This window comes from Zingiber officinale, chromosome 5A (genome assembly GCF_018446385.1).
Source record: "Zingiber officinale cultivar Zhangliang chromosome 5A, Zo_v1.1, whole genome shotgun sequence".
Classification (NCBI taxonomy): domain Eukaryota; kingdom Viridiplantae; phylum Streptophyta; class Magnoliopsida; order Zingiberales; family Zingiberaceae; genus Zingiber; species Zingiber officinale.
The window spans coordinates 99,560,342-99,583,193 of NC_055994.1; the positions used below are offsets into that span (position 1 = coordinate 99,560,342).

The 22,852-nt window shown below is 48.5% G+C and overlaps 2 protein-coding genes across 2 annotated transcripts; one reads left to right on the plus strand and one right to left on the minus strand.

The window, feature by feature from the left end:
• The first annotated feature begins 339 nt into the window (after positions 1 to 339).
• On the plus strand, positions 340 to 1,858 carry LOC121983060 (putative UDP-rhamnose:rhamnosyltransferase 1). The gene has a single exon (XM_042536044.1). The coding sequence runs from the start codon at positions 373 to 375 to the stop codon at positions 1,759 to 1,761; it is 1,389 nt and encodes a 462-aa protein (XP_042391978.1). The 5' UTR covers positions 340 to 372; the 3' UTR covers positions 1,762 to 1,858.
• An 11,186-nt stretch (positions 1,859 to 13,044) lies between these two features.
• Positions 13,045 to 15,826, minus strand: LOC121981201 (protein NUCLEAR FUSION DEFECTIVE 4-like). Its single transcript, XM_042533613.1, has 3 exons — positions 15,359 to 15,826; positions 13,791 to 14,704; positions 13,045 to 13,707 (listed from the first exon to the last, which is right to left on the minus strand). The coding sequence occupies exons 1-3, from the start codon at positions 15,665 to 15,667 to the stop codon at positions 13,176 to 13,178; spliced, it is 1,755 nt and encodes a 584-aa protein (XP_042389547.1). The 5' UTR covers positions 15,668 to 15,826; the 3' UTR covers positions 13,045 to 13,175.
• Between the last annotated feature and the right edge of the window lie 7,026 nt (positions 15,827 to 22,852).

Here is a 22,852-nt window from a genome sequence, read left to right on the forward strand (position 1 = left end):
TTTTTTTTTTTGTTTTTGAATGTCACTATAAGGTATTTATTATGATATGTATAAATAAATATCGTTAAGATAATATCACACTAGATTAATTTTCTTATAATGATATCTCCTTGATTTATGACTGTCTTTAACTGTCATGTATCTTTAATTTTTGATTATCTATATTGATTGGATCTACCTTTATAGACTGTATCACGTAGTTATTTATTATAATTTTTTGTATATATTGTATTGATAGTAGGTGTAAAACAGCCACGTGACTCGAACTGACAATCATCAATAAAGAAATAATTATTTTCTTTATAATTAATTTTGTCTCTGTTCTTATTCTTTGTCTATGCGTTTCGACAGATAGCACTGTATTTTCGAAGCATGGCCGAGCATGGAAGTGGAGCTGCTCTTCACGTTGCCGTCTTCCCATGGCTCGCCTTCGGCCACATGCTTCCTTTCCTCCAGCTCTCCAAGTCGCTGGCCAAGCGCGGCCACCGCGTTTCCTTCCTCTCCACCCCGAGAAACATCGCCCGCTTGCCCGAAATCCCTCCCGACGTCGCCCCGCTCATCGAATTCGTCCCCTTCACCTTTTCTTCCGTCGACAACTTACCGCCGGAAGCCGAGTCCACCGCCGACCTCCTTCCCGAACAAGTTCAGTATTTGAAGAAGGCACTCGACGGGCTGCAGAGCGCCTTCTCGCGCTTCCTCCGGGCGACGAGGCCGGACTGGCTCGTGATCGACTTCTGCCAGCACTGGGCACCGGAGATTGCCTCCGATCTCGGCATCCCCTGCGCCTTCTTATCCATCTACAACGCCGCGTGCTTGTTCTTCTTGTTGGAGAAGATGGCAGGAGACATACAGCCGACGAGACCAGAGGAGCTCACCAAGCCGCCCGGTAACCTTCCTTTCCCGACCACGGTCTCGTTTCGCCTCCACGAGGCCAAGGACGTGATCTGGAACTACCGGGACAACGCCTCCGGCATCAGCGACGGGCGGCGCCTCAGCGCCATAGTAAAAGACAGCGATTTGGTCGCCTTCCGCGGCTGCTTCGAGCAGGACGCCACTTGGTTATCCCTCTTCCGGACGCGAATTTGCGGCGGCAGCAAGCCCGTCGTTCCGCTCGGCTTACTGCCCCCGCCGTTGGAGGAAGCAACAGCACCCGACTCCGACGTCGGCGAACCTTCGGCCACCTTCCGGTGGCTGAGCGAGCAGTCTCCGAGGAGCGTCGTGTACGTCGCGTTCGGCAGCGAGGCGACGCTGAGAGAAGAGCAGGAGCGCGAGTTGGCGTCGGGACTGGATCTGTCGGCGACGCCGTTTCTTTGGGCCACGAGGAAGCCGTCCGGCGGCGTTGAGCGCCGCAGCAGCGGGCTGGTAGTGGGCGGCTGGGTTCCACAGCTGGAGATCCTCCGCCACGGGGCGGTGGGGGCCTTCCTGACGCACTGCGGGTTCAGCTCCGCGGTCGAGAGCTTCCAATTTGGGCATCCGCTGGTGATGCTGCCGTTGGCCATCGACCAAGGGCTGATGGCTCGGCAGTTCGAGGAGATGAAAGTGGGAACGGAGGTGGCGAGGAACGAGGAGGACGGGTCGTTCACAGGGGAAGACGTGGCGGCCGCCATAAGGAAGGTGATGGTGGAGGAAGAAGGGAAGGCGCTGAGAAGCAACGTAGAAAAGCTGCAGGAGGTCTTCGCCAACCGGGAACTCCATGAATCCTACATCGACACCTTCGTCCAACTTTTGAGAGATCTAAAGCACAAAAAAACCTTTGAATGAAATTAAGGTCGAGTAAGATCACGAACATGATGCTCAATGAAATTTCGTGAAGCTGTAATCGTTAATTTATTGTTAAGTCGTCTGATAATCATATTTATCGATCGTGATCTGTTTAATTATCATCATCAATCGCAGCTTTAAATAAGAGATTCGTGTTATTTGCTTGATGATGAGCTTATTGAAATTAATTGTGAGTGGCACTGGTATTTATATTTGATCCGGCGGATAGAACATGTGACCCTCGTTTGGAGGGGTCAACGCCATGTGAAAGTCAAAAGGCCATGTGGACAGGTCGGTTGACCGGAGAGGGAGGGGCTGACCTCCCGGTCGGATAGGAGTCGGGATCCGGCGTTCAATGGAACAGTAAAGAATGGTCGAGCGGAAGTCAGGCTTGGTCGAAGATATAAGGTAGCATAGTGCTAACAGTCCTTACGTAGCACCCGCCCGGAAGTCTCCCCAGCATATCAATGCAAACGACAGGCGGGACGTGATGGGCGTGCCGCCCGGCCGGCGCAGGGGATGAGGGTCGTCCGGACGACGCTCTTCGTCCAGCCGGCCGGATGGACGTCCCGGCCGGTGGTGGGTAAAGAAGGACAGGAACATCTTCTGACAAGTCGTCAAGTCCTATGGCTAGGCCATACTCCAAGTCTGACAACGAGGTGTTCTGTTGTCCCATCGAAGACGTGATTGGACTGTAGCAGTATGTCGTCAGGTAAGCTTTCTGACAGACACATACCGAGGTATGGGCTGCGGATACGTACGCGCCTCGGTGGACGTGTAGGAGCTCTTTCACCGCTCTATATAAAGAGCCGCATACTTCACCGGAGGTAAGGGGAGACATCTTTGAAGCCACCTTTTTCACTACTTGCTTGCCTGACTTGAGTGTTGGAGGGTCGCCGCCGGGAACCCCTTCCCGGCCCGACTTCTGTGCAGGTTCGCCGGAGCTTCGTACGACTAGCCGGAGATCTATATCAGCAAATCGGAGAGCACCACATGCCCAGCGTCCGTTGAGTCAGCGTTCGGACAGGATCAAATTGGCGCCGTCTGTGGGAACGCTCCTGTATCCGAACAGAAATAATGGACGAGGCTGGACGACAACACACGGTGACGCTTTCCACGGAGGAACTCGACGCTCTGATCGAGTTGAGGGCCGCCAAGCTTGTGGAACAAAAATAGAAAGCAACAGCCGAGCGGCCAGAGCAGCAAGCAACATCAGCGTCTGGCGGTCGAGCGGAAGCACCACCTGCCACCGTTGCATTTCATCGGGCTCTATTCCGCACCCCCGAAGCCGCACCTACTCATAGAGATCGGGGATCTTCTTCTGATGAGATGCCGAGACGAGATGACAGAAAAGGGAAAGCCCCCCGAGCGGACTCATCGCCCAAGCGGATTAATCGCCAATTTTCAGAGGCTATCCTACGAGACCCTCTTCCCAAACACTACGTGCCTCCAACGATCGGCGAATACAATGGAACCACCGATCCGGATGATCATTTAGGCAAGTTTGATAACACGGCAACCCTGCATCAATACACAGATGGGGTGAAGTGCCGGGTTTTCCTCACCACCCTATCTGGATCGGCTCAACGTTGGTTTCGGAGGCTGCCGGACGGATCCATCTCAAGCTTCAAGGACTTCCGAACGGCTTTCCTCCATCATTTTGCAAGCAGTCGGCGCTATCAAAAAACCAGCGTTAGTCTGTTCGCCATTAAACAAGAAGCCCGTGAATCACTCCAAGCTTACATCCAGCGATTCAACAAAGTGGCCATGGATATTCCAACGACCACCTCGGAGATCATGATGAATGCCTTCACACAAGGCCTCGTGGATGGGGATTTCTTCCGATCGCTCATTCGGAAGCCGCCCTGAGACTATGACCACATGCTACACCGGGCTAACGAATACATCAACGTGGAGGAAGCGCAAGCGGCCAGGAAAAAAGAAACTCCAACCGAGCCGGCTACTCCTGCCGAGCGGAAACAGCACGTCGCTCATCAGCCGCCCAGAGGACCGAGGGCCGAAGCAATCCGCTCCCCCCATACCAGGTCTCATGTGCAAGAAGTAGCTGCCGCCCGGCCCAAGCCAAAGAAGAAATGGACCCCGATGTTCTGCTCCTTCCACCGGACGGACACGCACAACACAAGGGATTGTCGAAGTCTTCCCTTCGTGGCTCATCCCGTTCCCCGGAATGGCGGCCGACGGTCTCCCTCAGTCGACCGGCGACAAAGAACTCAGGAAGCCGACCGGACGCGAGCTGATAGGCGACAGCAACAGACTCCCGATCGACATCGCTCTCCAAGGCAGGAGAATCGCCGAACGTCAAGAGAACGGTCTCGACCATCCGCTCGGGAGGAAGAAAATAGAAGTAATACTTCCCGAGGCGAGATCAACATTATCGCTGGCGGGCCGACCGGAGGGGACTCCAACCGAGCAAGAAAGGCGAGCGTCCGGCAGCTCCAGATCCATGCAGTCGGCTGTAGCCGAGAGCGGGCGAGTGGACTCGAAATCAGTTTTGGACCTGGGGACTTGGAAGGAGTTAAGTACCCCACGACGACGCTCTGCTCATCAAAGCAGTAATAGCTAACTACACTATTCACCGCGTTTTTGTTGACACAGAAAGCTCGGTCAACATAATATTCAAAAAGGCATTCGATCAACTACAAATTGACCGTGCCGAGCTACTGCCCATGACAACCCCCCTCTACGGGTTTACTGGCAACGAAGTCCTTCTGGTCGGACAAATCCGGATGGCTATTTCATTGGGAGAAGAGCCGCTCAAAAGGACGCGTACAGCAAACTTCGTGGTGGTCGACTCTCCCTCATCATACAACGTCATTCTGGGACGACCGGCGCTCAGTGAGTTCCGAGCGGCCATCTCTACCTTCCACCAGAAGATCAAGTTCCCCGTCGAAGACAAAGTGGGAGAAGTACGGGGAGATCAACTGGCAGCTCGGCGATGCTACGTCGAAATGGTCCGAGCCGAAGCAAATTCCGCTCGGAAGTCGCCACGGATCGAGGTGAATGCTATAACTGAAAAACCTCCCTCTTTAGTTTATGAAGAAAAAGAGGAAGTGCAGATACACCCGACCCGATCGGAGGCCACGACATTCATCGCATCTGACCTGGAGGCGAATCAGAAAGAGGAAGTGATCCAGTGCCTCCGGAGAAACCATGATGTCTTCGTCTGGTCGACACATGAGCTGCCTGGAATTTCACCAAGTATAGCGCAACATGAACTACACGTCCGACCGGACGCACGGCCAGTAAAGCAGAGAAAAAGAGATTTCAGCGCCGAGCAGAATTCCATCATCCGAGCGGAGGTGGAAAAGCTCTTGGAGGCCGGCCATATCCGCGAGGTGCAGTTCCCGAGCTGGCTGGCGAATGTAGTATTAGTCTCCAAGCCGGGCAACAAGTGGAGAGTATGCATAGATTTTCGGGATCTCAACAAAGCTTGCCCGAAAGACTTTTATCCTCTGCCCCGGATAGATCAGCTAGTGGACTCTACGGCCGGCTGCGAATTAATATGTATGCTCGACGCTTACCAAGGCTATCATCAAGTGCCGCTCGCCCGTGAAGATCAAGAAAAAATCAGCTTCGTGACGGCCGACGGCACCTATTGCTATAATGTGATGCCGTTCGGATTGAAGAATGCGGGAGCCACATATCAGCGCTTGATGAATAAAGTGTTCAGAGAGCAGATCGGGCGAAATCTGGAAGTGTATGTGGATGACATTCTCATCAAGTCTGTCCGAGCGGCCGATCTCTTCAAAGACATGGAGGAAACCTTCCGAACGCTACGCAAATATGGAGTCAAGCTAAATCCCCAGAAGTGTCTGTTCGGAGCAAAAGGAGGGCGTTTCTTGGGGTACATAGTGACCGAACGGGGCATCGAAGCAAATCCCAGCAAGGTGAAAGCTCTACAAGACATGCCGCCTCCATGAAATACAAGAGAAGTGCAGCGTTTGACCGGGCGGATAACTGCTCTGTCCAGATTCATCTCCAAAACTACCGACCGGAGTCTTCCTTTTTTCAAAATCTTGCGCAAGGCCACTAAATTTCACTGGGATGAAGAATGCGATCGGGCGTTCGAAGACTTGAAGACATATCTGAACTCCCTCCCGGTATTAGCCAAGCCGGCTGCGGGTGAGCCATTATGTATTTACTTGTCTTCAACCGAGCAAGCAATCGGCTCAGCATTAGTGAGGGCGAGCGGAGAAAAGCCTGTGTATTTCCTTATTCATATTTTAAAAGATGCTGAATCTCGCTACACTGGGCTCGAGAAGCTGGCTTTCGCTCTGGTCCTCGCCGCTCGGCGCCTTCGTCCATACTTTCTGGGGCATACCATCATTGTCAAAACCAATAGCCCGCTCGGACGTGTATTACTGAATCCAGAAGCGTTCGGGCGGCTCATCAAATGGACGACGGAGTTAAGCGAATTTGACATCCAGTACCAGCCCCGATCGGCAATCAAAGCGCAGTCCTTGGCAGATTTTGTGACTGAGGTGCAGAATTCAGAGCCAGAAGCTATGTGGAAAATATTTGTGGACGGATCCTCCACTCGGCTCGGAAGCGGGATTGGAATACTGTTGCTCTCCCCACAAGAAGAAAAGATGCACTTATCTGTCCGGATGGATTATAAAGCTACAAACAACGAAGCAGAGTATGAGGTCCTCATAGCCGGCTTGCAGGCAGCACGGCATGTGGGTGCTGGTCGGGTAACGGTTCACTCGGATTCCCAGTTGGCCGCTCAGCAGCTCACAGGTACTTTTTGAAATCAACAACGCTCGGCTCAAGCTTTACGCTCAAGCCTTTGAGAAACTCAGGGTCGACTTTAGAGAAGTTATTATCCAGAAGATACCCCGAGCGGAGAACCAAGCGGCTGACGAGTTAGCCAAACTTGCAAGCTCAATAACACCGATCGCCATCCAGCAGCCAATTGAACAAGTATCTTTGGTGGCGCATGTCGACCGGATGGAGGGCCTTACGTTTCCGAGCGACTGGAGGACACCCATCACGGAGTTTTTGCGCTCGGGAGCCACACCGTCCGATCAGAATGAAGCCCAGCTGTTAAGGAGGAGAGCCGGTCGGTTCACACTCATCTGCGATCAGCTTTATAAGAAGGCTTTCTCACGCCCGCTGTTGAACTCGGAGGACTCGGCTTACATCCTCCAAGAAGTACATCAAGGATCATGCGGAGGGTATCCGGGCGGACGATCGCTGGCTAAGAAGATCCTGTTGGCAGGGTACTTCTGGCCAACATTACAAGCAGACGCCGCTCGGACCGTATCGACGTGCCTTTCGTGCCAGAAGTACCATAACTTCTACCACCGGCCGGCAGAGGAAATGAAGGCATCAACAGTCTCATGTCCGTTCGATCAGTGGGGAATGGATATCGTGGGTCCATTTCCTATGGCGACCGGGTAGCGAAAATTTCTGCTAGTGGCGGTCGATTATTTTTCCAAGTGGGTGGAGGCCGAGCCACTAGCCAAGATCACCGAGCAGATGGTCAAGAAATTTATTTGGCAGAACATCATCTGTCGGTTCGGCATCCCTCGCCGACTGATTTCCGACAACGGACGGCAGTTCACAGGAAAATTTCTTGAAGATTGGTGCAAAAGCTATGGCATCGAGCAACACTTCACATCTGTAGCCTATCCCCAAAGCAACGGTCAAGCCGAAGTAGCCAATCGGGAAATTCTTCGCATTCTGCGCGCTCGGCTCGACCATTTGGGAGGAAGTTGGGTGGATGAAGTGTCGGGCGTCCTATGGGCCATCAGAACGACTCCAAAGGAAGGAACGGGTGTCACGCCTTTTCATCTGGTGTATGGCGGCGAAGTGGTGATTCCCGTCGGAGTCGGTGTCGAATCCGTCCGGACCCAGAATTACGATGAGGGCAACGCCGAGCGGAGGAACATGGAGCTGGATTTGGTTGATGAAGAGCGAGCCAAGGCGTCCGTCCGGCTAATGGCGTACCGTCAACGGATGAAGCAAAACTACAACAGGTGCGTAATCCCCAGATCATTCCAAGTCGGCGACCTTGTCTGGAAGAAAGTCAAGCCGGTCGGCGACGTCGGCAAGCTAGAAGCTCCGTGGGCGGGTCCTTTCAAAATCATCGAAAAGCTCCGCTCGGGCGCTTACTATTTGGAGGATGAAGACGGACGGCAGCTGGATCGGCCATGGAGTGCAAATCATCTCCAGCCTTATAGAGCTGGGTGAAAGGTGCACTGATGTAACTCACTTTTGTGTATATTCTAGTCGCCCATGTTCTTGTAATGCAGGCAGCAAAATTAATTCAGAGGATGGCCAATGGGTTTGCCGAGCAGCAGTATTAAAGTTAGCCTTAAATAGGTCGTCGAGCTCCGACGTTAAAAATCGAGAGACGAGCCGGTGTCTATAAACCCTCCGAGCGGAAGACCGTCGAGCTCCGACGTTGAAAATCAAGAGACGAGCCGGCGTCTATAAACGTCCGAGCGGAAGACCGTCGAGCTCCGACGTTAAATATCGAGAGACGAGCCGGCGTCTATAAACGTCCGAGCGGAAGACCGTCGAGCTCCGACGTTAAAAATCGAGAGAAGAGCCGGCGTCCCTCCAAGCGGAAGACCGCCGAGCTCCGACGTTAAATATCGAGAGACGAGCCGCTGAAACCGTCCGAGCGGAATACCGCCGAGCTCCGACGTTAAAATCTAGAGACGAGCCGGCGTCTATAAACCTCCGAACGGAAGACCGTCGAGCTCGACGTTAAAATCGAGACGAGCGGCGTTTATAAACCCTCCGAGCGGAAGACCGCCGAGCTCCGACGTTAAAATCGAGAGCCGGCGTCTATAAACGGTCCAAGCGGAAGACCGGCGAGCTCCGACGTTAAATATCGAGAGACGAGCCGGCGTCTATAAACGTCCGAGCGGAAGACCGTCGAGCTCCGACGTTAAATATCGAGAGACGAGCCGGCGTCTATAAACGTCCGAGCGGAAGACCGTCGAGCTCCGACGTTAAATATCGAGAGACGAGCCGGCGTCTATACACGTCCGAGCGGAAGACCGTCGAGCTCCGACGTTAAATATCGAGAGACGAGCCGGCGTCTATAAACGTCCGAGCGGAAGACCGTTGAGCTCCGACGTTAAATATCGAGAGACGAGCCGGCGTCTATAAACCCTCCGAGCGGAAGACCGTCGAGCTCCGACATTAAATATCGAGAGACTAGCCGGCGTCTATAAACCCTCCGAGAGGAAGACCGTCGAGCTCCGACATTAAATATCGAGAGACGACTGGGCGTTTATAAACCCGCTGATCGGACAGTAGGCAAGTTCTGAAGGTAAAATTCGACGGGCGACCGAAGCCTATAGGGCCGCCGGATGGATGGTTTTCTGCGTAGCCCTCGGTCGAATCCGACGTAAAAGCGTAAGGCCGAGCGGCCCCTTTATAAAATGTACTTGGGGCGCAAAAAGCTCAAGACCAAGGTGAAAAACAAAAATCGGACGCAGGAAGAATGGGCAAATAACAAGACACAGTTCATTCACGCCGACCGGCGGATAGAAAAAATTTCTAAAGTTTGCCCCGACCGGCACGGATACAGAAAAATTACAAAATAGCCTCACAGATAGATTCTTAGTCACCAAAATTAAAAAGATGATCAGGGATGGAGCCCATCATGGTCGCCAGGTCTTCGGCAGGGACGGACAGATCGGCAGGAGCATGGCCTTTGTTCTTCATGTAGTCCACCGCCACTTTGATTGCCTCCTCAAAAGTCAAGGAGAGCTTGTCGGTAAATTTCTCGCCAAACTCGTCCGAGCGGACGAAGGCTTTGCGTACCTCCGCCGATCGACCGGGCTCTCCATCGTGGTAATCCTGGAGAGCGGTCTGGGAAGCATCCAGGGCAGCCTGAAGATCTTGCAAGGCTCCTTCTGCTCTGGTCCGATCGGCGGAGCGACCCTCCCGCTCGGCAGTTAGTGAGGCGTCTAGCTCCTTCACCCGTTGTTCCAGCCCCCGGTTCTCCACCTTCATCAAGTCCATATCATCAATGGCCTTGAGCTTCCGAGCGGTCGCGGTCTTTACTTCTTTATCCCGCTGCTTGACTAAGGCTTCGAGGCGGGCAACCTCGCTTGTCAAGCCGGAAGTCTTACCCCGCTCAGCTTCCAGCAACCTTTTGGCCTTCTCCAGAGCGGCTGTCGATTGTCTGCTGTCCCCCGCAGCCTTGAGCATCTTCAGTTCGTCCTCCAGTTCAGCCAGGCGATTGCTGATGGCAATCTGCTCCACCCAGTTCTGCGAACGAATATGAGCAGGTTAAAAGCTTGATCCGAAGTAACTATCAAAGCAAGACAACATACCCCGGTCGCCTGTTGTAGATTGCTGTCGCCGAGCTGACCAGGAGTCATCATGGTAATCCGAAGATGAGCATCCTCCCAAGCTTTGGCGAGGGGACCCGTGAGTGTGATTTGCTGCTCGGGGACGATAGGCCGATCAGCGGCTGCCATGTATTCTTCAGACGGGAGGCGGAAGATGGTCTTTATCAATTTCGGACCGCTCGGATCACCTTTAGAAGCAGTAGCCTTGCCGGACGGCTCACCGGCGGAGGAGGAAGGACGGTCGCCCAATCTCTTAATACATCGCAGCGTTCTTGGAGGACTGGAGGGCGGCACCTCAGAGGTTGCCCTTGGCGAGCCGAGCGGCGTTGGGGTACTCTCAATAGAAACCGTCCCGGACAACACTGGAGCTTCGTCGCCCCGCTCGGATTACGGTTCATCGGATGGAATCGGTTGAGAGGTTGCCTCCGGCTGTTTGCACTTCCGAGTTGCCAGAGGAACGTCGTCGGCCGAACGGCTCTCTACCTCGACTTGAGCGGAGGGTTCTATGTCGCCCGCAGCCTCGTCGTGAGGGGCAGGAGCGGCTAAGGCTTCGGGGACATCCTGGGTCCCCTCACCTTCTTCGCCGGCCGGATCTACTGGAGCAAGGCCCCGCTCGGCGACCTCCTTGTTCTTGGCTGCCTCGATCTCGGCGGCTCGCAGTTTCAGCCGCTCGGTAGCCTTGGCGCGCCACATAACTTTAGCTGCAGAAGCAAAAAATAAATCAGTTAGAACAAAATAAACGAGAAGATAAGGGAACTTACTCATGCTGCAGGGCAGATCGGCTGGGGTAGAAGACAAGCCGAATATGTACATTACTCCCGGAGCAGCTTGTCGATGTGATATCGTTGGCCGACCAACCGATCAGCTGCATGAAGATAGGCTGCATCGCCTCTAAATTTGCCGAGCTTCGGTTGCGCTGGCATCGCCGTCTGCCACTTGATACGGAAGGTCGGTGGCTCGGGAAAACATACGTAGAAAAAATGCTCCTTCCAATGTTTGTTGGAGCTCGGCATGTTATCAAAGAGGACGAAACCTATCCTAGACTGGAAAATGAAAGTACCCCACTCGGCTTGCTTGGGGTAATAAAAGTAATGAAAAATCTTAGGGTCGAGGGGGATGCCGTTCAGTTTAAAGAGAATTATCACCCCGCTCAGTAGCCTAATGGAGTTAGGAACTATCTGGCCGAGCGGGATGCGGAAATAATTGCAGACTTGCAAGATAAACTTATGGGGTGGGAAGCGTAGCCCGACCAAAAATTGGTCTCGGAAGAAAAGAACAGTGTCGGGCGGCGGTTCATGAGGCCGATCGACCGGTGTGGTAATACTATGTGATGGTCAGGAGGAATATCGTAGGTCCGAGCAAGACGCAACGCGTCCTCCTCGTCGAAACGGCTCTCCATGGTCGTATACCATAGACCAGGAGCGCCGCCGGTCGACTGTGAAGTACTAGTCATGGTCTAGGACCGGGAATGAACACGGAATGGAAGGGGAAGAAGAAATAAAGCCAGGAAAGAAGGCAGAATGGCAAAGGTGACTAGCAGGAAGAAAAGGAGCGAAAAATCGAGGAGAAGAAAGGCTTACTAGTAAAAAGATAATCGCAAGGGGCTTTGAGGTCGTCGGAGGTGCAAGGTCGCCGGAGAAGAAGAGAGCAATGAGGTGTCTGGATCGATGAAGCCAAAGTGCGGCGACAAGCAGAGGTCGGGGGCTTTATATCGCCGCCTGAGAGCTACCCCCACCGTCCGATCCAGGTCGTGAAGAACGAGGCCATCATCTAGCCGTTCGTTTCAAACGGCGGATGTCCCATCGGAGGTGATGTCACCGCCATACCCTGACAATAGAAAGGTCGCCACGTGTCAGCAAGATACGGGTTACATTTAATGAGCTCCCTATACCGCACGCAACGCACGTGTTTGGCAGTAGAGAAGAAGATTCGGCATAAATTCCAAGGCAATACAAGGCATGGGCAAGGTATCGCCGAACGGATTAGCGTCCATAAGCCTGGCCGAGCGGATTAATATGACGATCGTTACTCGGTTAGATCGGCAGTCCAGTCAGTCGGACTTCGCCTCCTTCGACTAGACTTGAAGGGGAGGCAAGTGATCCGGCGGATAGAACAGGTGGCCCTCGTTTGGAGGGGTCGACGCTATGTGGAAGTCAAAAGGCCAGGTGGTCCATCGGAGAAGGAGGGACCGACGGGCTCATGAGATAGGGCGGATCCGATCGGCCGAACAGAGAAGAATGGGCCGAGCAGGCTTGGTCGAAGATATAAGGTAGCATAGTGCTAACAGTCCTTACGTAGCACCCGCCCGGAAGTCTCCCCAGCATATCAATGCAAACGACAAGCGGGACGTGATGGGCGTGCCGCCCGGCCGGCGCAGGGGATGAGGGCCGTCCGGACGACGCTCTTCGTCCAGCCGGCCGGATGGGCGTCCCGGGCGGTGGTGGGTAAAGAATGACAGGAACATCTTCTGACAAGCCGTCAAGTCCTATGGCTAGGCCATACTCCAAGTCTGACAACGAGGTGTTCTGTTGTCCCATCGAAGACGTGATTGCACTGTAGCAGTATGGCGTCAGGTAAGCTTTCTGACAGACACATACCGAGGTATGGGCTGCGGATACGTACGCGCCTCGGTGGACGTGTAGGAGCTCTTTCACCGCTCTATATAAAGAGCCGCATACTTCACCGGAGGTAAGGGGAGACATCTTTGAAGCCACCTTTTTCACTACTTGCTTGCCTGACTTGAGCGTCGGAGGGTCGCCGCCGGGAACCCCTTCCCGGCCCGACTTCTGTGCAAGTTCGCCGGAACTTCGTACGACTAGCCGGAGATCTATATCAGCAATCGGAGAGCACCACGTGCCTAGCGTCCGTTGAGTCAGCGTTCGGACATGATCAGTATTGTTCTGCAAAGATCTAAGTTTTAGAATTAAATTTTAAGACTCATTTAAATTAATCTACGTAACTTGTTTTGGAAGTAAATTAAATTAAAAGACATACAAATTGAAGTGAGATTTTCCTTGTAGTTAATAAGTTAATTGGCATCGAATATTTTCTGTGTGCATGGATTTGTTTTGTTAATTAGCCAGCGGCTGGCTCTGGCTCGGGCTCGGGCTCGGGCTCGACCACTTGCTCCCCTGCCGGCGGCGGGTGCGGCCGCGGGCGCGCAGCGCGCCGATACAACGCCTTTGTCCGGAAGTACAAAGCCAGGCTCGAAGCCAAACTCACCAGCGAGATGCACGCCCACCACAAGAACGTCTTGGCGTAGCACTTCCTCCCCATGCAAACCACCATTCCGTCGCGCAGGACCACTACCGGCGCCATGGTTTTGCCGTTGGCGTCGTAGATCAGGGCGGCGAGCAGGCCGTAGAGGAGCGACCCCAGAGGAATGTTGGTGATGAGGATGTTGTGGTTGACGCCGAGGCCGTTGGGGCCGAAGAGCTCCGAGGTGACGCTGACGGCCGCGGAGAAGATGAACCCTGAGCTGAGCCCGATCAAGGCCGTGCCGGCCAGCAACGCGTCCATGTCTCCGGACTCTGCCAGGAGGAAGAACGCCACCGGCAGCGGCACCACCGCTACGGCCAGCCACCCTGTCCTCGGGAAGTGGATCTTCCTGCCAGAACCATTATTTTACTGCGTTGATTCATTCATTAATTAATGATGCTAAATTTGAGAATCAATGGCGATTAAGCGTACTGGCGGAGGAAGTCGGGGGCGGAGGAGAGCAACCGGCCGAAGAATGAGCAGGAGGAGTAGACGGTGATGAGCGTGGTGGTTTGGGAATCCTTCTCCAACGACTGCGCGATCTGGCCGAGGTTGTTGCTGTAGACCAACCCGACGGTGGCGCCGCAGAAGTAAGCGACGTAGTAGAGCCAGAAATCGATGCGGCGGACGAGCCTCGCGACGCTGTGCTCTTCTCCGATCGCCGCCAGTTTGCCCTTCATCAACCCGCGGCAAGAGCAATAGTGTTGCCCGGCATCAGCATCGTCGCCGCCGTCCCAGTCGTTATCGTTCATAATCACGTTGCTGCCGGTACTCTCCTCCTCGTCGCTCCCGACGAGTTGCTTCTGCAGCTCAAAGTCATCGACGGCGCCGCCGAAGAAGCCGAACAGAGAACTGGAGTAGATGTTGCGTCGCGACCAGTCGCGGGAGCAGATGAGGCCGGGGACGCAGACGGGAAGAATCAGGAGGATGACCGCGCCGGCGAGGAGGATGCGCGCGTTGGTGAGGCTCGATGAGGAAAGGGAGTTGAGGAAGAGGAGGTAGAGGCCGGTGAAGAAGGCGAGGATGTGGAGGAGGACGAAGATGTGTGAGTCGTGGGAGGGGGAGTCGAGGAGGAGAGCGGCAGAAGGGCGGCGGAGGATGGGGAGGAGGGCGGCGGTGGAGGCGAGGAGGGGGAGCGCGGCGTTGAGGAGGAGGTAGGCGGAGGAGGAGGAGGAAGAGACGGCGTTAACGGCAAGGGCGTAGAGGGAGGCGCTGAGGCCGTTGAAGCTGATGGTGAGGCCGAGGGCGAGGGAGCGGTCGAGGGAGAAGTTGCGGATGCAGAGGACGAAGCAGACGGTGTTGAACCAACAGATGCTGCAACCGGCCAACAAGCACAACAGAAATACCTGTACCAACCGAAATAACTGTTCATCAATCATAGATGAACGCCGTTTATAAATTCACATAGATACCATTTAAAATATGAACCATTACAATTTCATAGCTACTAACTACATAAATATTATGTGAATATGTTGAATCTAGTGGTAACAACTAGGAAGTCATAGTTATTATAATCAATTCGATAGATTTAGGATTTAACGTGGATGGAAATTAATAATGTTTTTGAGGTTGATTATGTTATTTTACTTAGATCCTTTTTATTAATTTTTTTTTTTTAAAAACTCCCTTTAATAAAAAGAGCCTCCTTTTGACTCTTACCCGTAATATTTTACCTTCGTGTGGAAGAAATCTAAGGAGTTGTCTCAATCTAAAGGCGGATGAGAGTTGACTTGGCGTTCGGTCGGCCAAGCAAATTGGAATGGTGTTCCTTTGCTCTCTCCATTCAATCAGAATCTCACAGGATGAACAGAGGAACGACACAGATGGTCTAGAAGGGGAAAAAAAACTATAGAGAAAGATGATAAATGAACGATACTGAGAAAAAAAAAAGGAACGATCAGAAAACCTTAATAACTTGTCGAGAAAAATCGTAGGAAAGAAGGAAAACATCTATATTTTAATAGGAAAAAATATACTAGGAATGAAAGGGAACGTACAGGGAAGTAGGAGAGGGAAATGCGGCCGGTGATGAGGAGCCACTGGGCGCCGTAGGCGGCGAGGCCGATGGCGGCGGCGAGGAGGAGGACGACGGGCAGGGGGAGATAAAGGAGGGCGAGGCCGGAGGACCAGCCGAGAGCCTTGCCGAGGTCGGAGGCGGTGGCCAGGTAGTTGAGTTGCACCTGCGAGATCCTCATCGCCGCCTTCAGCTCAGACGAGTAGGCCGAGAAGTCGAAGTTGGTGCCGGTGAACGCCTGGATCCACACCGCCGCCGCCACCACCATCCACTTCCGCGATTGCCCCGCCATGGATGAGAGAGACAGCCGCCGACGCCGCGGCCCCTGCTATTAACTCCGATTTGATCTTCAATTTTTCTTCAAGAGATTTCTTTCTTCCATCTAACAATAACAATATTGGGGAAGGAAGGGTTGCCTTCCCTCCTCCGTACCATACGAAATGTATGATATCTATCTACGCTTCTGGTCATTTTTTTACTTAAAATAGAAAGCGTAGCTAGTGTGTTGGGCTTCACTGATATTGGGCTTTACTTGAGAGGCCCAATTGTCCCATCACAAGGACAACATTTTTCTAAGAATAATAAAATAAAATAAAAGTATTTAATATTTTAACTTTATTTTTTATAATCAAATATATAAATATAATTTATACACTCAAGCAATCCCTACCATGATTTATTCTTACAAAAGAAAAGGAAATTATAAATTGTAGCGTGGTTTCTTTTTGACAAAAGTCCTATGGATGTATTTTTTTTATTGGAACGATATAGGACGTTCTTTTTTATATTTATTATTAAAATTCGAAAGCGCCTTTATTTTTATACTATTATAGCAACTACACCATCAAAATTAAAACGTAATTATATTAGTTACGATTCCATAATTATTGCATAATTGTAATAGAATGATTCCATAGCTAGTATATTATACGGTTATAGTAACTGATTTTATAACTATTATAACATAATACTAATTAGTATTGACAAAAAAATAAATTATTCATGTGGTAGCAATTATGGTTCGTAATTACTAAACTTAATTTTGACCTATATTCACCAAAATAAAGCATATGTGTTATAAAAGTTATGAATTGTATTATTGGAGCAATTTAGGTATTTTAGATTTTGATATTTAGGCAAATGTTTAATTTAAGTTTATTGTTGTATTTGATATACTTTGTGAGTGTATAGGATACAGGTACAATAAGGAGAGTCCAAGGCTGCGTTTGGTAGCCTGTAATCTATCTTGTAATGTAATCCAGATTACATTACAAAGTCGATTATTTTATTTGGTTTGATTTAAAAGTTGTAATGTAATGTAATCTGGATTAAAAGGTAGTGAAGATTTGTAATCTGGATTACAAAGCAAATGCTATGTAATCCGATTACATTACGAGGTCATTGTTTCACCAAATTTTAAATGCCGAATATACCCCTAGTCTGTTGTCGACCGCCGCCCGCCACCGGTAGCCGACCTTCGTCGTCGGCCGCCGCCGGTCGCCGGCCGTCGCCGGCCGCCGCCGGTCGCCGGCCGTCGGCCGCCGCCGGTCGCCGGCCGTCGGCCGCCGCCGGTCGCCGGCCGTCGGCCGCCGCCGGTCGCCGGCCGTCGGCCGCCGCCAGTCGACGGCGCCGGCCGCCACCAGTCGACGGCCGCCGATCGCCGGCCGTTGGTTGCCGATGGCTACCGCAAACTCTGGCAGAGGTGTGGTGACCGCCGATAGAGGTCACAGGATATTTTTGTCATTTTATAATAATATGAATTACATTCTTATAAAAAATAATGGACACCAAACAAAAGAATGTAATCACATTTGTAATCAAAGATTACATACATTACATTACCAAACGTAGTAATGTAATCAAGATTACATTACATTACATTACAAATTTGATTACATTACAAGCTAGATTACATTACACCCAACCAAACGTAGCCTTGCAAGTGTGATCTTTGCCAAGGAGAAAAGTTCAAAGGTGAGTATTGGCGGTGTAAGTCCAAACATGTAGTCTTGACAACGTAAGTCCAAGTGTGACTTGACAATGGATGAAGTCCCGGAAGCGCGACCTCTTAGCAAAGAAAAACCCGATAATAATAACAAGAACGATGGAAACTCCAGAAGGCAAGGTGTGAAGGATGGGGAGGCATCCGAGAGACGCGAGGCTGATGGAAAAGGCTAGAATGCTAGGTCTAGGTTATGTGGGCAAGGATAAGTGCATGAAAGACTGTACTCAGGGTAAAATTTCAGTGTCACTATAACGTTACTGTAGCAGTCGACTGGTGTTTTTATCAGTCGACTAGTAGTCGATCGTTGGCTTGTAACGGTCAAATTTCACTTAGGACCAATCGACTAGTGGTTGTACCAGTCGACTGGTGGTGGGAAACACAACTTGTGTTTTCTCCCGAATTCTATTTAAGAAAGTTCGGGGTGCTTGGCCATGGTTGACTAAATAGGCTTAGTTAAAGTCTATTAGAAGTCTCCTAAGTGCTCCAAGCTCTTCTTGTGATATAAGGGTTTTGAATCAACGTTGTGGTGAGGTTTCTCCATCAAGAAGGAGGTTTGAGCTAGCCGGAGTTTTCTGAGGAATTATCCACCGACAGATCGGGATCGTCCACCTTACAGATATCCTTGGAGTAGGAGCTTTATCTCCGAATCACGTAATTGAGCGTGTCTTTGTGATTTACTTGTCTTCACTCTTCTTGTTTTAGTTTAACTTTCTACTTGTTAATTTGTTTTGTATTATGCTATGCACTAACATTATAAGAAGTGAATGATTTAGATGAGAAGCTATTCACCCCCCTCTCCCTTACGGCAAGGTCCTAACAGTTATTAGTGTTGATCAAAATCGAATGAACTATAATTGCTACAATATAATTTTTTTTTTAGTATTGATCAGAGTGAAGTATCCATGTGATAGCAGTTATAAATTTATAACTACTACATCAAAATAAAATTTATAATAATAAAATAAAATAAAAGAGTATAAAATTTATATTATCATAATAATAATAATAATAATAATAATAATAATAATAATAATATTATTATTATTATTATTATTATTATTTAACCTTAAGAGTATTCATTTGATTTACAAAATGACTCAATTTAAAGGTCAACAAAATAATTAACATAGCAAAAGTTATTGAATATTTTATTTCAAACACAAATGTTGAAAATAATCTTTTAAAGATCTATTGATTCCATGAATACCAAGTAATAGACATCTAAAATCTCGTCATTTTGGAAAAAAAGAAACGATAGAATATTATTGATAAAAAACTAAATAAATATTTAAATAATCTCAAACCCTAACTCTACAAAAGACAAGGAAAAAAATAATAATAAGACAAAAAATAATAAAAAAAAGATAAAATATTTGGAGCCTTCAAAAAGGTTTAAAAGATGTTTGTTAAGAGTAAACATTGGAATTAACTATAGATATCTAAATGAGTTTTAGTTTGATGTATTTGTAGGAAATGGGGAGAGTGGGGGCGTGGGAACATATCCACGTTCCCCACTATTTTTAATGGAAAAGTTCATTTTACCCTTGGGTCATTTCCCTTTATAAATGATGCGTCCAAGGATCATCAGGGGTGTGAAATTGCGAGAAGGCAACGAGAGCTAGAGAAGGACATCTGAGGCGGTAGGATTTGGTTCGTGGAATCGTGGAGGGCTTTCCGATCCTGTGATCGCTCTTCCAACAACGAGTTTCGTCATTAGCGATTGCGGATCTGCGGGAGATCGCTGTAAGTTTTTACCGCTTTAATTAATTCATCTTTTATGCATTTAGAATAATCTACCTTGGTATCAGAATGCATAGTTATTTCTAAATGCTTAAGACGAATTATGAAATCGTCGTACGAATATTTTCTCGCTTTGCCATTTCTTGTGGTTGTTTTTGCATGACTAATGTGTCGTAGCAAACAAGCGTCGGCAACTACATAACGGCAGGGAGATCGGCGACAGGGTCGTTGGTAAGAGTCACCATTGGCGTTAGCATTGCTACTCGACAGCGCTGTGCCAAATTTGTAAAATCACGACGCTGCAGGAATTTGCCGGCAACAGCAGTCTGTGGTCGTCGATGGCGTCCTGGCTGGCCGACTATGTGTTGGTGGCTAGGACGGGCAGAACCATCGTCGGCGATCATGTCAGACCTATAGAAGGTTATTTGGTGTCGGATAGGACCGGCGGCCACCCTAGTAGGCTGGAGATTGACCTTCGTGACCGGCGACTTTATCTATCACGATTGCATGGAGGTAATGGGTGGAAGGTGCAACATCGGTGTGGTCGATCGTGGCCATGGCGCCGGCGGAAAAATAGTGCATTCGTGAAGCACGGTGCATGCAAAAAAAAAAAAAAAAAACTAAAAACAAAAAAGTTGTCGCATACAAAATAAAATTAAAAAAAATATATATATGTATATATAACTCATGCACGGTTGAATTTTTCCAATGCATACTTGCGGTTAATGTTTCATTAATTTTATTTGCATGTGTTAATTAATTGAAAATTGAGTTTAATTAATTCATCATGTATATAATGGCCGCTAGTAATTTTGATCCACTTAGACCCCGTTCAGATTTAAATCATTAGTTAGTTTAATCGAATCAATTTAATTCAAACCCGAATCAATTTGAGTTGATTAATTAGGCATAGGTCAAATATGATCAAATGACCAGATTTGTTCTATTGGGTCATATTTGATCAAAATGATTAGATTTGTTCTAATCAGTCTGACTTAAACTAATGGACATTGGTATGATCAAACGGACCTGAGTTTGATCAATAAGTCTGAAATTGGTAGAAATAGATTTAGATCAAACAGTAACAGGACATAGGTACAAAAATTCCTGTCCAATTAGATTAGTTTTAATTAAGGAAAATGGACCGAGCTTAGGATCTGGATTCTTAATCAACCGATCCAATGTGTCTGACCAATTAGATCAGTTCTAATTGTCGACTTGAACTCCTGAAAATCGAGAATATTTGTTTTTCTTGATTTATTATGTTGGTACTACGCCTATATAAATTGAAATAAATCGATTTTGTACTGGTTAGTCGGTTTTGTACTGACTTATTTTTAATTTCAATTTTTCATATGGTACGGACGATTACCACATTGACTCGTCGCGAAGTGCGACGAAATTAGCTCAAGGAGGATATTCAGGAGATAGAGTATAACTCTACTTATGGAGTCGACGAACACATTGAACAGCTTGATGATCTGTTTTGGAAACTTAAGCGAGAAGAGTTTCAGTCCTAGACAGCTATAGGATTTGGGCTTTAATGCATTCATTGCAAGAAAAATCCAAGGATGATAGCATACTATATTTGGGGGCGTCATCAAGGACGCGTCACATATTCTGTATTATGTGAGGAACTATTTCACCATATGACTGAAGAGGATCCTGAAGAGTTCGAAGAGGACCCAGAAATGATCGAGGAGGAACCAGAAGAGGATCCAATTGTGGATCCTATAGAGAATCTTGAAGCTGTCCTGCCTGAGATTACCCCAAATAAGTCCAGGCTGAAAGGGATAATATTGGCCACTGCACTAGTGTCTGCCTTAGTGGGAGTGGTAGTAGCCTATTTAGTTTACTAGAGTTCTGTTATTGCTATTGTCGTTATGTGCGAACAATATTTAGTCCATTTTCATTCATGTCAGTTAGTTATATGTTAACATTATGTAGCATAATTTTATGTTAATGATATGCTCATTTATTTATGATGTTTACTTGACATGATGCATGATTAGTTCATGAAGTATTAAATGATTAGTTCATTTAATTAAAAAAATCATGATATATTAAATGATTAGTTCATTTAATTAAATAATTCTTGATATTAAAAATGATTGGTTCATTTGTTGGGATGTATGTAATATAATTGATTAATATTAATTTAATTGGTCATACGAATGATGAGCGAAAACATAGTTGTCACTTGATTTTGTAAACCAACTCAAAGTAATATTGAGTCAATCATAAATTACATGCATATGATTTACACTGAATACTAAATAATGTGTTTATTTATGATAGATTATGACAACCAAAAACATAATAGCTGAACTCAACAAAGGTGAAAAACTTAATGGGGATAACTATAAGATCTGGCATCTCACGATACAGTATGTACTTGAGGAACAAGAAGTTCTGGAGACTGTAAATCAGGTTATGGAAGAACCTGTAAATGGTGCCACAACACAGACGAGATCTTGATGCCTATAAGGGATGGAAGAAAAAGAACTCTACTGCAAAGGGCATATTGATTAGTTCAATGGTAGACGACCTAGCTTTTGAGTATGAGTCATATCTTACGGCTCATGTAGTCTGGGCAGCCCTTAAAGAAAAATACAGTGGAGTAAGTCTGAGCAAGGTTCGACAACTGACAATCAAGTTTGACAGCTACAAAAAGCGTCCGAATGTATCAATGGTTCAACACCTCAGGGAGATGTCGAACATGATTCGGAAGCTTAAAACTGCTGGTCATGAGTTGACTGATGAATAACAGGTTCAAGCAGTTATTCGTTCACTTCCAGATTCTTGGGAGACCATGAAGCATCCTAACTCATAGTGAAAGTATCAAGACTTTCACTGACGTCTCACACCATGTAGAATTGGAGGCGGAGAGAGTTGAATCCGGAAGGATTTATGGACAAGCCTATGTGGCTGTAGGTGTTGGGACCGAGATGTAGCTAGAGGGGGGTGAATAGCTCGTCGCAATCGTCGTGCTCGTCGTTGCTTGCTCTTGGGATGATGTGCAGTGGAAAGACAAGAAAACAAACACACAAACGCTAACTCTAGGGATTTACTTGGTATCCACCTCAAGAAGATGTGACTAGTCCAAGAATCCACACACTCACGCACCCTCCACTATAAAACACTCCTTTTCGGTAACTACCGAAGGCGGAGAAGCCTTACAACCTCACGATACAATAATGAGAAAGAAAGAAGTAAAATACAAATGAATCTTACAAGATTACAATGAAAACCCTAGCTTCTTCTTCTTCTTGTTTCAACTCGCCTCTTGACTTAGATGCGCCTCCAAGAACCTTCAAGAATTGGCGGTGAGGAAGAAAGGATAGCTGTAGAGCTTTGCTGTGATTGCCCGTGGAGAAGAGATGAAGCTCTATCAAAGAAAACGCTCGCCAACGTCTATATTTGCGCCAACGGTCGAATCCCAATCGATTGGATTGCTCCCAATCGATTGGGGAGGCTTTGGATTGATCGACCGATCGATCCAGAGAGCCTCTGTGCTCTCTAGAATCATCCTAAATTGATTGCTCGATCGATTCAAGGCTTCTCGAGCAATTTCCAACGCTCCAATCGATCGACCGATCGATTGGAGGTTTCAATCAATCAATTGATCGATTCAGAAGCTTACTGTTCACTCAGAAACTCTCTCAATCGATTGACCAATCGATTCAGCCCATTTCTGCATGAATTCACATCAACCAATTGATTGACCGATCG